The 12,444-nt window shown below is 46.4% G+C and overlaps 1 protein-coding gene across 1 annotated transcript in view; it reads right to left on the bottom strand.

Annotated features, from left to right (window-relative positions):
* Positions 1 to 12,444, bottom strand: part of LOC147883019 (putative protein S-acyltransferase 14) — a 37,053-nt gene that overhangs the window by 18,292 nt on the left and 6,317 nt on the right. The window contains exon 3 of the mRNA XM_087399363.1: positions 7,355 to 7,610. Coding sequence (XP_087255489.1) covers positions 7,355 to 7,610 — 256 coding nt within the window. The remainder of the gene's footprint in view (positions 1 to 7,354; positions 7,611 to 12,444) is intronic.

The following is a 12,444-nucleotide window of genomic DNA, read 5'->3' as shown; positions in this document are numbered from 1 at the left end:
TTCCGGACCTGGTTGGGCCCGACTGATCTTCTCGTGAAGCTGGGCTTCTACAAAGATCACTTCTTACATATCACAGCGGAGGGTTTCATTGACCCACCAGGATACACGCAGATTCACCTACCCCACTCGCTAAGGATCTCTCTTAGGCAGTTCCGGGTTTCCGAGAGCGGCAGAGCAGAGCGACTACCCAAGGAGAGGCGCATATGCACATTGTGTGACATGCAGGAGGTTGAGACAGAGGAGCATTTCATCTTCAAGTGTCCTGTTTACTATGAGATTCTACTGTCTCTTCAGAGATAGCTATGGGATTTTGGCCCGTTTCCTCTCCTACCCAGACCAACGATGTTTGGCAAGTTTCATTCATGAGACACTTAGACACCGCGAGAGGATACTCTGAGCACGAGATCAGACTTCTTCCTCAGCTGATCCCTCTCGAAGCTCTATCACGGAGTTCTTTCAGCCAGACCACGTAGACCCCCGCGGGACGAGGCCTCGACATGACCGTGATTCGCGAAGCCGGTGACCCGACAGCTCAAACAGAGGATTGACACACAGTGACCAACGGGGGTCACAGTGGCCCTAGTTAGACGCAGAGCTACGACTAGGAGGCGTGCCAGGACTGCACCTTTGAGTAGGCGACAGCACTCTATTACCGACCTCATGCTCCACTGCCTCATCCATCCTGACGTCTTGCGGTTGATGATGATGATGATGTTGATGATGATGCTGAGAATGATATATAGTCGACTACTGACATGACTATGTTGTACTTAGGACTTAGTACTAGCATTTTGCATTTTTTGCATTTTGCATTGGTGTGGATGCTCGTTTAGTAGCTCCACTACCACAGCTCATTGTATCAGGTTTTTCACAGTCTCATAGACCCGTCGGTCTTTCGAAGACTTTAATAAACTTTCTTTCTTTCTTTCTTTCTCATATTTCCTCCCTCCCCAGGCCCACCACATGCATTTTGTTCATTGTACAGAATGTGCATGTACATTATACAAATGGCAAGCCCAAGACCACGAGGGGTTGCAGATTATGCACTTTGCACATGGACAGAAGTCTTGGCCTCGGTCTTAGCACAATGTTTCAATGATGCACACTGTCATGGCTTTCCCCCAACTTGGAGTACTACCACCATTGTTCTGATACACAAAGCAAGAGACCCCATGGAAATTGGGAACTAGCACAAGCTCATGAGTGGCCACACATTGGCCAAGATTTACGGGTCGATACTAGGGAGAGAGATCAATAACTTCACAGAGACACAAGGGTAGAGGCCTTTAGACAGACTGAGTTCGGGAGACAACACTTTACTCTGGACCACATCTTCACTCTATGGGCCATCGTTGCGGAGGTGAGATAGGTCCCCAAGTCTACACTTGTATTGTCAACTTTCAAAAAGCCTTTGACATAGTCACACAATCTCGTATGATTGCAGTCCCTTGCTGCTTTGTTGATTTTAAGAAAGCCTTCGACATGGTCCCACATAAGAAGCTATGGGAAACATTGGACAAGCTCCAAGTCCCTCAACGACTCAAAGAGGCCATATACCAACTCTATGAGAGGTATTAGCCGAATTAGCTGTCATAAGTAGTGACATAGGGGTCGAGCAAGGCTGCCCCCTATCCCCAACTCTTTTTGGTGTCTTTATCGACTATCTAACGAAGTGGATGAGAATACACAGCAAAAAAGGCGTCCAGACTACAAGAGATGCTCTGTATTGCTTATTTACACAAATGATGTAGTCTTCTTCGCAAAAAAGGTATGCATGTCAGCATAGCCAAGACAAAGGTAATGGTGCTCACAATAAACAGATTGATGTCACTTTTGAAGCGGAGTCTTTGGAAACAGTCATCACATATAAATATTTCGGGCTGGAATTCACAAACAATTACGAATGGAATGCACACGTGGAAACAAGAATTTTGGGAGGCTTGAAAGCTTTGTACAGCTTCCAAAGTAAGTGTAGGAAGGCACACATATTGAACTGGAAAATGAAAAAGTTTGTATACACTATGCTTGTAAAAGCAGTGATCCTTTATGGGTGTCCGGACCTGGGCAAGGCGACAGGGCTCTTTATGATCTACTGGAAAAGAATAGAAACTTCACATAAGCGTTTTCCAATAGGGGAGCTAGGGGTTGAGGCATAGACACCCTTACCCCATTCTACTGGCTCAGACATGGAAGGGGGCATTATGTCGATTCATGGCCTACCTCAACAAAGTTAAGAAGATGGATACCAGTATGATACCACATAAGGCAATGGAAGCTACACAAATCAATGGTGGCACAGAGAGGGGATGAAATGAATGGAATTATGGGGTATAACAACTGCTGAAATACCAAAAGATGCATGTGAAATCAGGGAGTAGTGAGGCAAAAATGCTACAGAAATTATGCCAAGACCAGGGGGCAAAAATGCAGTTCTACAAACAGGAAACTAATCTGATGGAAAGCTATGGAATACCTCAGGGAAGACATACCAATGCTTAAAAGGCATCTGATCTGCAAAAGGAGAGCTAGCTCACATGATCTAGAGGTAGAGAGAGGCAAGTGGTCAAGACCCAAGGCCCCAAGAGAGGAAAAAATCTGCAAGATCTGCCCCATAGGAGAGTTAGAAAATGAGTAGCATGCACTCCTAAGATGCCGAGTCTATGCACACATCAGAGAAGACCATGCGGATAGCAGAAACAACCCTGAAAAATCTCTTGGATCAGCCAGGCAAAAAGTTAGGAAGTCTTGTAACACTGCAAGACTAGTGCACCAACTAGCTCTTCAACACATAGCAAGTCTATAATATTTTCTTTGACTAGATGAAAAAGATCACTATCTATTAATAGTGATCAACAGGCCCATAGATCCTGAAGGGTCTCACACGGACTTTAATACAATTATATCATCTCTCTCTCTCTCTCTCTCTCTCTCTCTCTCTCACACACACACACACACACACACACACTTCTTTTCTTTTTTTGGTGAGAACTTTGAACTTTATATTACAAGAGAGCCAACACACACACACACACACACAATTTTTTGGTAAAATAACTTTCATTACGAAGAATGTACATTCATAGCTGTCTCAGAGTGAGACAGCTACTAATCATATGCTTGCCAAAACTGAAATGGCATAGCAACAGACGAAGACATCGATGGAGTGGCCACCTGATCCAGATTGTCCTCTATGCAAACGATGTGGTCTTGCTCTCCTCTTCAGCTGAGAGCCTCCAACAACACTTGGATGCACTCCATACCTTCTGTAAGACACATGATCAGAAGGTCAACCTTGGTAAAACCAAGGTTATGATCTTCAACGGATCCCGAGCAGCCATTCACAGACAACAGTTCACCCTGGACGGATTACTAGTGGAGGTCCTCACATCCTACACATACTTGGGAGTTCTTTTCTCTGGGCCAACTTTCACGTGAGAGTCAACGATGCAGCCCCAATTGCTAGGCTTGATGATAGTGCTTTCCCTCTCATTTCCAAGATCCCCGGACCAAGTCTCATATCTAGGATCCCCGGACCTAGCCAACCATTTGACTCCTTGGTTTGCCCAGCAGGCATGTATGGCAATCCTTGCTGGGGGCCTGATCTATCAGAGGTAGACTTGGGTCAAATAAGAGGCTCCAGGTTTCACAGATGATCAGCAGTAAGCCGTCAGTCCCACACAAGATCATTTTGGCTGAGTTTGGGGTACCTTGAAGCAGCATTCAAGTATCTTCACCGAAAGAAGGATTATCCGCATCCATGACATTAGCAGCTGAGAATGATCGGAGGTGTTGGTATCGCGTACATGCAGATGGTTTGAGAACCTAGGACTCCATATGGACAAATTGCCCCCCTTTCAGTATAGCCTTGAGGCCCCCTTGGGGGTGGGCAACACACACACACACACACACACATTTTGATAAGTAAACATACACGCACACACACACACAACCTAACGAGCTTCCTGCGAAGCTCATCTTCTACAGAGATTATTGCTTACAGATATTAGAGGAGGGCTTCATCGATCCACCATGCTACCCACAGATCCACAGATTTCGATTGGCGATTCCACGTTTCCTCACACCAACTACGAATTTAGACTAGACGGGCTGAGGGTATACCTAGAGAGGGCCCACATTTTTGCACTCTTGTGATCTTCGGGAGATTGACTCAAAGGAGCATTGCCTTTCAGATGCCGTGAGTACTACGAGACCTGAGGTCGTCACCACTATCATTTCAAGGATGGATTCAAAACCCCTCTCCAGCCTATTGTCTGACCCCGATTAAAGACGTTTGGCGACTTCATTCATGAGGCCGTAGGACAAAGAGAACAGCTGTTCAAGGCACAGAGACGAGCTCAGGGTGCTCAGCCAAACCCCACCCAGAGTGTGATCACTAAGTTTTTCCAGTCGGATAGCATGGACCAGGAAGGACCCAAGGAGACCATGTATCCGCGGCTCGAAGTGAGAGATACGACAGACCTATCAGTGTATCGATGAACAAAACTGGCTTGGGGATCTTCCCTCCATGTCAGAGGCATGGCCAATAGGTGTGACAGTGACACTCTCAGACAAAATTCTCACCGATCTCTCCCACAAGACGGGTGCACACACTGAAACCTCACTCAGAAAATACAGCAGAGAAGATTAAAGAAGAACTCAAACTTTATTCATCGACAAGCGCGGCAAAACTTGCTCAAAAAATAGCTGAATGTATCCAGCAAAAGGGTGCTGGTCAAGAGACAGATTGCTACTGCTGAGAACTCCTGAAATTCTTCTTTCCTATCACTCCTTTAGTCTGCAGGGCCTTGAGGAGCTTCAGTGGATTGGAGGAGTGTGCAAAATATATCTTTTATATAGGGAAGAAGCGGGGGCTAGAGCCCCTACAAGATGAGCCAGCTGGCTCAGTCTGCAGACAGGCTGACCCTGTCTTCAAACTGACCGACCTGCTGTTGCTGACCTGTCTGAGAGTGTTTACTGCCTCTAGTCTGTAACTACCCCTCCTGCCACGCAGCCCCATGATCACATCCAGAATCAACTCTCGAATGAAGTGATACTGAACCTCAATATGCTTTGTTTGATCATAAAATACCAGGTTCTTTGCAATCACTATGCAACTCCTGTTATTGCACTCGATCACAGTCACCTCCTATTGAAAAACTCCCATGTCCTCTAATATCCATCTGAGCCAAGCAGACTCGCATGCTGCCAAACAAGCTGCTCTATATACTGCCTCTTGGAAGAGAGCGTGACTGTCAATTGCTTCTTGCTAAGCATGGATGCAAGCATCAAGTAGTAGCATGACGTCGAGCGCTGTGTATCCCAATCTCCAGCCTAACCTGAATCATAGAATCCTCCAAGATCGCTCCCAGTGCTATTGTGATCCTATAGCTAGATGTGGCTATCAGGTACCTCAAAACCCTAAATCCAGCCTCATGTGATTTTCCCTTGGCTTTGATGAGAATTGACATAGGAATCCCGGTACAGAAGCTATATCTAGTCGAGCATTGGTCAAATACGACAAGCTAACAACCATTCTTCAATATACAGCGGCATTAACCAACTAAGACGTCTTCTCCTTGCTCAACTTCATCCCGACCTCTATTGGGATTGGTATTTCTTTGCATTTCTCAATCTAGAATCTTTTTAGCACCTCTTGACGGTACTTCTCTTGACTAATAAAGATGATGCCATTATTTTGCCAAACTTCTATTCCAAGTGGTGGAGAAGTCCTAAATCTATTATCTCGAACTCCTACATCAAGAGTACTGTGACCTCCTAGATCTTCTTCAAATGATCACTTGTGACAATTAAGTCATCAACATAAAGGTCTTAGCTTATTCTATGAAGACGTAGAGGTTAGCGTCAAATCGACCACAAGATAAGCCTATCTCATAGAATTAGTTGTCTATCCTCTGGTCTGGATGTAAACTTCCTCATGAAGCTCACCATTTAGAAAAGCAAACTTCACGTCCATTTGAAAGATTGTAGTAGCAACCAAAGCTATGACCGTGCATATGGTAGTCATACTGGCTGTAGGAGCAAATGTTCTCTCCGTAGTGGACTCCCTCTTCCTATGCATAGCCTTTGACAACAAGTCTTCGTTCCACAATCTTTTGGATCTAAACCATTAGAGCATAGTCATTGTGTTGGAATGGTCACCTCCCCATCTGTAAGCCCCCAAATAAGGAGAGTGTGGGGGAGGGAGACCTAGGGCAGGATGTGCCCAAGAGGAAAAGAAGAGAGGGGGCTGCCACATGGGCAGCACCTCACATCAAAGAACATGGAAGGTACCCGGAGCTAGGATGGATCTGCATGGCGCTGACATCAGCAGTGTACGGAATTGTACGGCACTGGAGAAGAGCCTGGCAGAGGGCAGAACCAGCAGGACAGAAAGGCACTGACATGGCAGGTCAGGAGCACAGGTGTACGGGGCTGTATGGGGTCTGGTGGAGCAGCAAATGGGGCTGCCAGTGGGCAGTGGCATGCCTTATATAGGCTGGGCCCCTGCCTTGATTGGAGGGCCAAAAGCCCTAGAAGTGTGGGCCAAAATAGAAAGTTCTTTTCTCTGGGGGGGAAAAACAATATCTGCATAGTTGCAAGCATGTGCTTGCTGGTCCTGTTTTGAAACAAACGTGAGCAATTTACAACCTACAATTTTGATACATACATTTAGTATTTCAACTCCAAGCTACTAAAATTAAAGCATCCCCATAAAAAAACACAACTACTACCAAATTGCATGTGAGGGCTGAAGCCTGCAGGCTGCAGGTCAGCTCAAGTGTCACTGCCTCATGGTCTTCACCATCCTCATCCCATCCATTGTTTGAACGTGAAGCATTCCCGAAAGAATAACAAGTTTGCAAACCGTTTTAAGCAAACGTTGCAAAAGTTTGCATGCTTTGTTTGACGTGAAGCATTCCCAAAAGAATAACAAGCTTGCAAATCGTTTTAATCAAACGTTGCAAAAGTTTGCTAAAGCATGCAATTTACGTTTGTTTGCAACTATGAATATCTGCAACAGTATGTCAGGTGAAGTAACTCTCATTTGTTCTCACCTTCAAAAATTGGTAGGTGCTTATACAAGACAGGACCTTAATTAGCATAGAAATGACCTTGGACAGAGAGGAAATATATGCAAGTATTTTACACAGCTCAGCAGTCAGCCAGCAGGATCTACTAGAAATTAAAGGCTTAATTGCAACACATAAAGCAAACACCACATCAAATGTACGATACAACACTTGAATGTACACAGAAGCATTTACAAAAGGTTTAATATTTTCTAGCAAACTTGACTTAAAATATGACAAGTTCCAAGCTCCTTTGTCAACATGATTGTGTAGATTGGACGCACAAACTGAGCAGTGATGGCAACGTGGAGGCTTGTACTGGCTGCATTTCTTGCAAAAGCGCACTTTGGGGCTATGAGCCGCACTATGGACCACCAACGTGGGTAAGCTGATTCCCCCTCCAGGTTGCACAGGGTTTGATGTTAATGGGACTGTCTCAGCTTCCAAATCTTCATCAATTGTAGCTGGTCTCCAGGCTTGAGGAACACCCCCAGGATCAGTGACAACCACAGAAAAGTAGCACCACAGCAGCATGAACAACTGCATCCAAGACCAAAGAAACTTCATGCGCTCAACATCCAAAAATATTAGCAAAAACAGGACTGGATAATACACAAAAGGACATAGCATGCAGCTCCAATTATTAGTAACCAAGCCTCAGTCCAAAAAATACTTTCACACAGAAATGCTCATTGTATGTCATATCTAATCAAAATGAAAAGGAAAACCATACCACAGCAACACAGCCACGATTATATAAGCTTCATGCTAACCCTTGCCTACACACGATTGCAGCTTTGAGGATAAAAATGTGCTCACAAATTCTGGCACTTTTCCAACCACCTAAGAATATGTTAAGCCCTTATTTCCGTCATTGCAATCAGCAAGTTAGCTGTGTTAATTTCTATGACCACTAAAGAATAAAGAATCATGGTAGAATATACCCAGAAACAAATTACCGACAAAAGATTTTGTGGCTAAGTACATGCATAGATACATGGGTACAAGACGTAGAAACACACAAGATCACAGATTTACTAAGATCAAAGGTTAACAATATACCATGCTTTGATGTGTGATAAAACCATGAATTTCAAATTTGATTTCAAAAGATCCCTCCCATGCATCCTCCACAAGTTTGAGCATGTGCAATTAGTAGCCAGTACAGCAAACCTCCACTTGTGAGCCTTTAGCCATGGAAACAATGGAAAACAGATATTGAAGATAAGAAACAAGCCTGGAGCATATTGGTGACAGCCATTGCCCATGATTTGGGCCACCAGTATGCTACACCATCATAGCCAACAGGCACCTAGCTAGCTAACACACCAGACCAGCCAGACGCTGCCACATCAGAGCTGAAGACAGACATGTCGCAGGCCACATGGCAGCTACCCAACCACCAGCTAGTCGGCTGTCTTCAGTCGGTTGGGCTGTGGTTAAGAAATGGCAGTCAGGTGAGAAAGTGGCCAAATTTGAGAATATTGTGAGTTCATAAAACTGGATTTCTGGTCCTGCTACACACAAAGGGGCCAGCACACGGGTATACATAAATACAATGATGTGTTCCCATGAACGGAGATCTTAGCATCTCTCCGAACGCAGTCACATATGCTGGAGAGAGAGAGAGGAGAGTGGGATTAGGTGCCAAGAGGAAAAAGAATATGCCAGTTCTGTGATTTAGGTCTGGTGGAGACAGAGGAACACCTAGGCCTGTGACTGCATAAACTGGATCTCCAAATTTTAGTGCAACAGTCCCAAATGAAAGTATGACAAATCCCACAACAAAGCATTTGTTGCACAGGACAAGAGCAAGGGCATACAGACAGGCAAGCCTGACAACTGCAAGCCCAACAACAACAAGAAGAGGCTTGACAAAACTGAAAAGGAGGAGGACTCTTCATCTAGTGGTAGCAAGAAAAAGAAGAAATGCTCACTGTGACGAGCAAGAACATTTTGCGAAGGACTACAAAAAGAAGAAGGCTGAGCAGAAGAGAAGGAAGGACTGCAATCAAGATTCAAACGAGTCAAAGCCAGCAGTCAATGTGGTAACAAAAACACAAGAACTTTTCTTGGTGACAACTCCAAGTGTTGCTGAGATTAGGTACACAGATCTAGGTGTACTTGTTTGTATGTCTGACATTGAGAGATGGTCTAATGAGTCAGAGGGACCTGAGACCTTTGACAAGGTGAAGGACAGCAATGTTTGCTTAGGTTGTTTTGAGAACAAATCATCACTTGCATAAGGGAAATGTCTGGAGGGGACCTCAAGGATTAGTGTCAAAAGGTATACAAGGACGCTGAACTTGGCACTACAGGATTACACATGGATGCTATGGGTGCCGACAAGAGGTGGCTGGCTTGTTTTCAAAGCAAGCATGCAAACAGGTGGATTGATGGGTATGTATATTCTTTGTGCATACATTCAAACTTCAGTAGCGTGCTTTGGGCAAAAGACTTTGCTTTGTCTTTCTCAAGTATTGAGGGACTAGAGGGTGAAAGCCTTCCTGGTAGGCAAAGGAGGAAGTCTAGTTGCATTTTAAAAGCTCAATGCACGTTAGAGGAAGTGGAATATGGTCAACCTGTTAAAGCCTTCATGGTGGAAATGGCAAAAGAGAATATCGTTACTGGAGGATTACTCAGTTTAGAGTTCATGGCCAGGATTTCAGGAAAGATACTTGGCTTTGGAGATCTATGTGGACAGACACTAGGATTTCATTGTTCAGGTGAATAGTTGATTACAGATACTGCTAGAGCGGAGTGGGTTTGAAACAGACTTTGGAGGATGGTGCTTGGCACGTTCTAGGCTGTCCGTAGATTCTGAGGGGGACAGCTGGATAAATCTGATGGTTGTGCTAGGATTGCTCGAGAACATTGGCAGGTTCGTGATCGAGTATGGTGGTGCAATAGACCTTTGGTGCTAACTAGATTGTACCTGTGTACCAGGATAGTTTGCTTGCACAGGACATGGGGACAGCTGCGGATACAAAGACCGATGATCGAGGACATCTCTGACGTGTTCCTGATAACTTCTCAGCTAATGGAGGATCTGCATTGACATGTGGGTGTTGGCCCACAGTGGGTCGATGAGAGGGGGGTGTTGGGATTATCATGGTCACCTCCCCAACAGTGAGCCCCCAAACGAGGACATGGGGGAGGCGTACCAGCAGAAGGGAAAGGGTCTCAGAGACTGCTATGGGGCAGATCTGAGATGGTGTGCAGGGCTGCCACATGGGCAGCAGGCAAGCTACTATGTGAGCAGCAAGGTACCAGGCTGCATGGAAGCAGGTCTTATAGAATCTATAGACAGCAGAAGTCTACGGAAGAGACAGCAGCAGTCGGGCTGCTGCTACACGTGCAAGTCGGGGCAGTCGGAAACAGGTGCAGCAGTTAGCAACTGCCATGTGGCAGTCAGGTGCCATGAGGGGCCAAGCTATGTCTGCAGACAGATCAGGCCAGTCTGCATTCTCGTCTGCCAGTCCACTGACTGGGTCGGCTTGTTCTGGGAGCTTCCAAGCCCCTAAAGGCCACTTCGGGGGCAGTCATTTCATTCAGTTCTTGAGTCCACTAGTGCCTCAAATTGGGCTGCACACAAAGCAGCAGGGAGGTCCAGAGACACATACAACAGTGCCTAAACTACAGGCTGTCTATCAGGGCAGCAGAGAAGCCAGGAATTAAGAAGTACAGCCTGCAGATCACCTACAGGTTGAGGAGCAGTACATTGCACACTTAGGGCCTACAGGATCAGCATTGGTGGAGCACTCAATCCGCAGGTCTTCATCAGGAAGAGAAGCAGTATGGAGTGTCCAGAAGCACATCGCAAAGCAGCCCACTGGAGCTGTAGGAGAGCATGCAGGTTGACAGAGATTGAAGGTGCCAAAAAGAGGTAGATGACAGTTTTGAGTTGTGAGGGAGCCACATCTAGGCAGCACCTTGACTGCTAGATGGTGGCACATTGAACACACCCTCCTGTACCAGGTTTTGTCCATTTGTTTGGAGCAATCTATTATAAATTATCTACTGTTCTACGATACTGTTTCTGTTAGAAAATACCCAACAGAGGGTACATGCAGCGGAAGACTTATAGTAATGCCCAGGAGCTCACACAGTGTGGTGTGGGTGTGGAATCACAAACTTCTTTACTTATGTGCATACAGTAGGTGTGCAGACTCATCAATAGACAATGAACCAACCAGATAGAGAAACCACCAAAATCTATATTTCCGTCCACAACTATGGACACAATACAAAAGAGACAGATCCAGAGTCCCACCAATGATGTGGTCCTCTGGTCTTACCACAAGGTCCTTCTCCTATCTGCTGACTATCTCTAGACTCGAGCCCGCGTGCTCCACCTCGAGCTTCTGTAGACTTTCCGTCCAGATCCCTTCCACCTTGCTGTCTTTGCACCAGCCTAGGTGGGCAGCACTCTGAGCTAGGTCTGCAGCTCTACAGCTCTCTTGTCTCCTTCTGGATAGAGACCCACAAGTGATGAGAAGTGAGGCCTCAAGGACCTCCTTTTATAGGGCCCCAAGGGCTGGTAAAAATACCGACCAGCCTGCAGCAGACTGGCCGACCAGTCTGTGGCTGGTCCAGCCCTATAAGGGCTCACAACCCAGGGCTTTTGGCCCAAACTTCCAGGGCCTTTGGCCCTCCATTCAAGGCAGGAGTCCAGCCTATATAAGGCATGCCTTCTGCCCACTGACAGCCACATTTGCTGCTCCACATCTGCGCCTGCACATCCTGCGCCTCTGCCAGGCCCTCTCCCAGTTCTGTACAGGGCCGTACACCGTGTAGATGTCAGCGCCATGTGCTCGCTTTTTATTCCGGGTTCCTTGTGCTGGCTACTGCTTCGCCTTTTGCTGCTGCAGATCCATCCTAGCTCCAGGTACCCTCCATCTCTTTGATTCTTGCCCACAACAGCTCTAGATGTGCTGCCCACATGACAGCCAAGATGCTGTCCATGTGGCAGCCCCATCTTATCACTCAATCCCTTCTGGCTCTTGTCCACATGACATCCAATCAGATGCCCATGTGACAGACACTCAAACCCTAGGTTCACCCCTCCCATGCTCTCCTCATATGGGGGCTTACAGATGGGGAGGTGACCTTTCCAACACCCCCTCTCACCGACACATCTCGACCCAATGCCAACGCGTCAATGACGATGCTCCGGTAACTCCCTGGTCGTAGTCCTCTGGAACTTTTCCGTGTCGAAATCTTTTCCTGGCTTTTCATCCAGTGGTTCCTGCTCCACCAGGTCTGGTTCCGCTTCCGCACACCATCCTGGTACACAAGTCCATCTTTGGTAGCACCTCCTGGCACCACCTCCTTCAGTCACGTTCCCGCCTCTGAACTCGAGCAATCCAGCCTT

Source organism: Dipteris shenzhenensis, chromosome 28 (assembly GCF_047967505.1).
Source record: "Dipteris shenzhenensis isolate YYH24624 ecotype China chromosome 28, Dip_SZ_1.0, whole genome shotgun sequence".
Classification (NCBI taxonomy): Eukaryota; Viridiplantae; Streptophyta; class Polypodiopsida; order Gleicheniales; family Dipteridaceae; genus Dipteris; species Dipteris shenzhenensis.
Note: the sequence above shows the minus strand (reverse complement) of the source record. Positions and strands in the feature narration are given on the sequence as shown.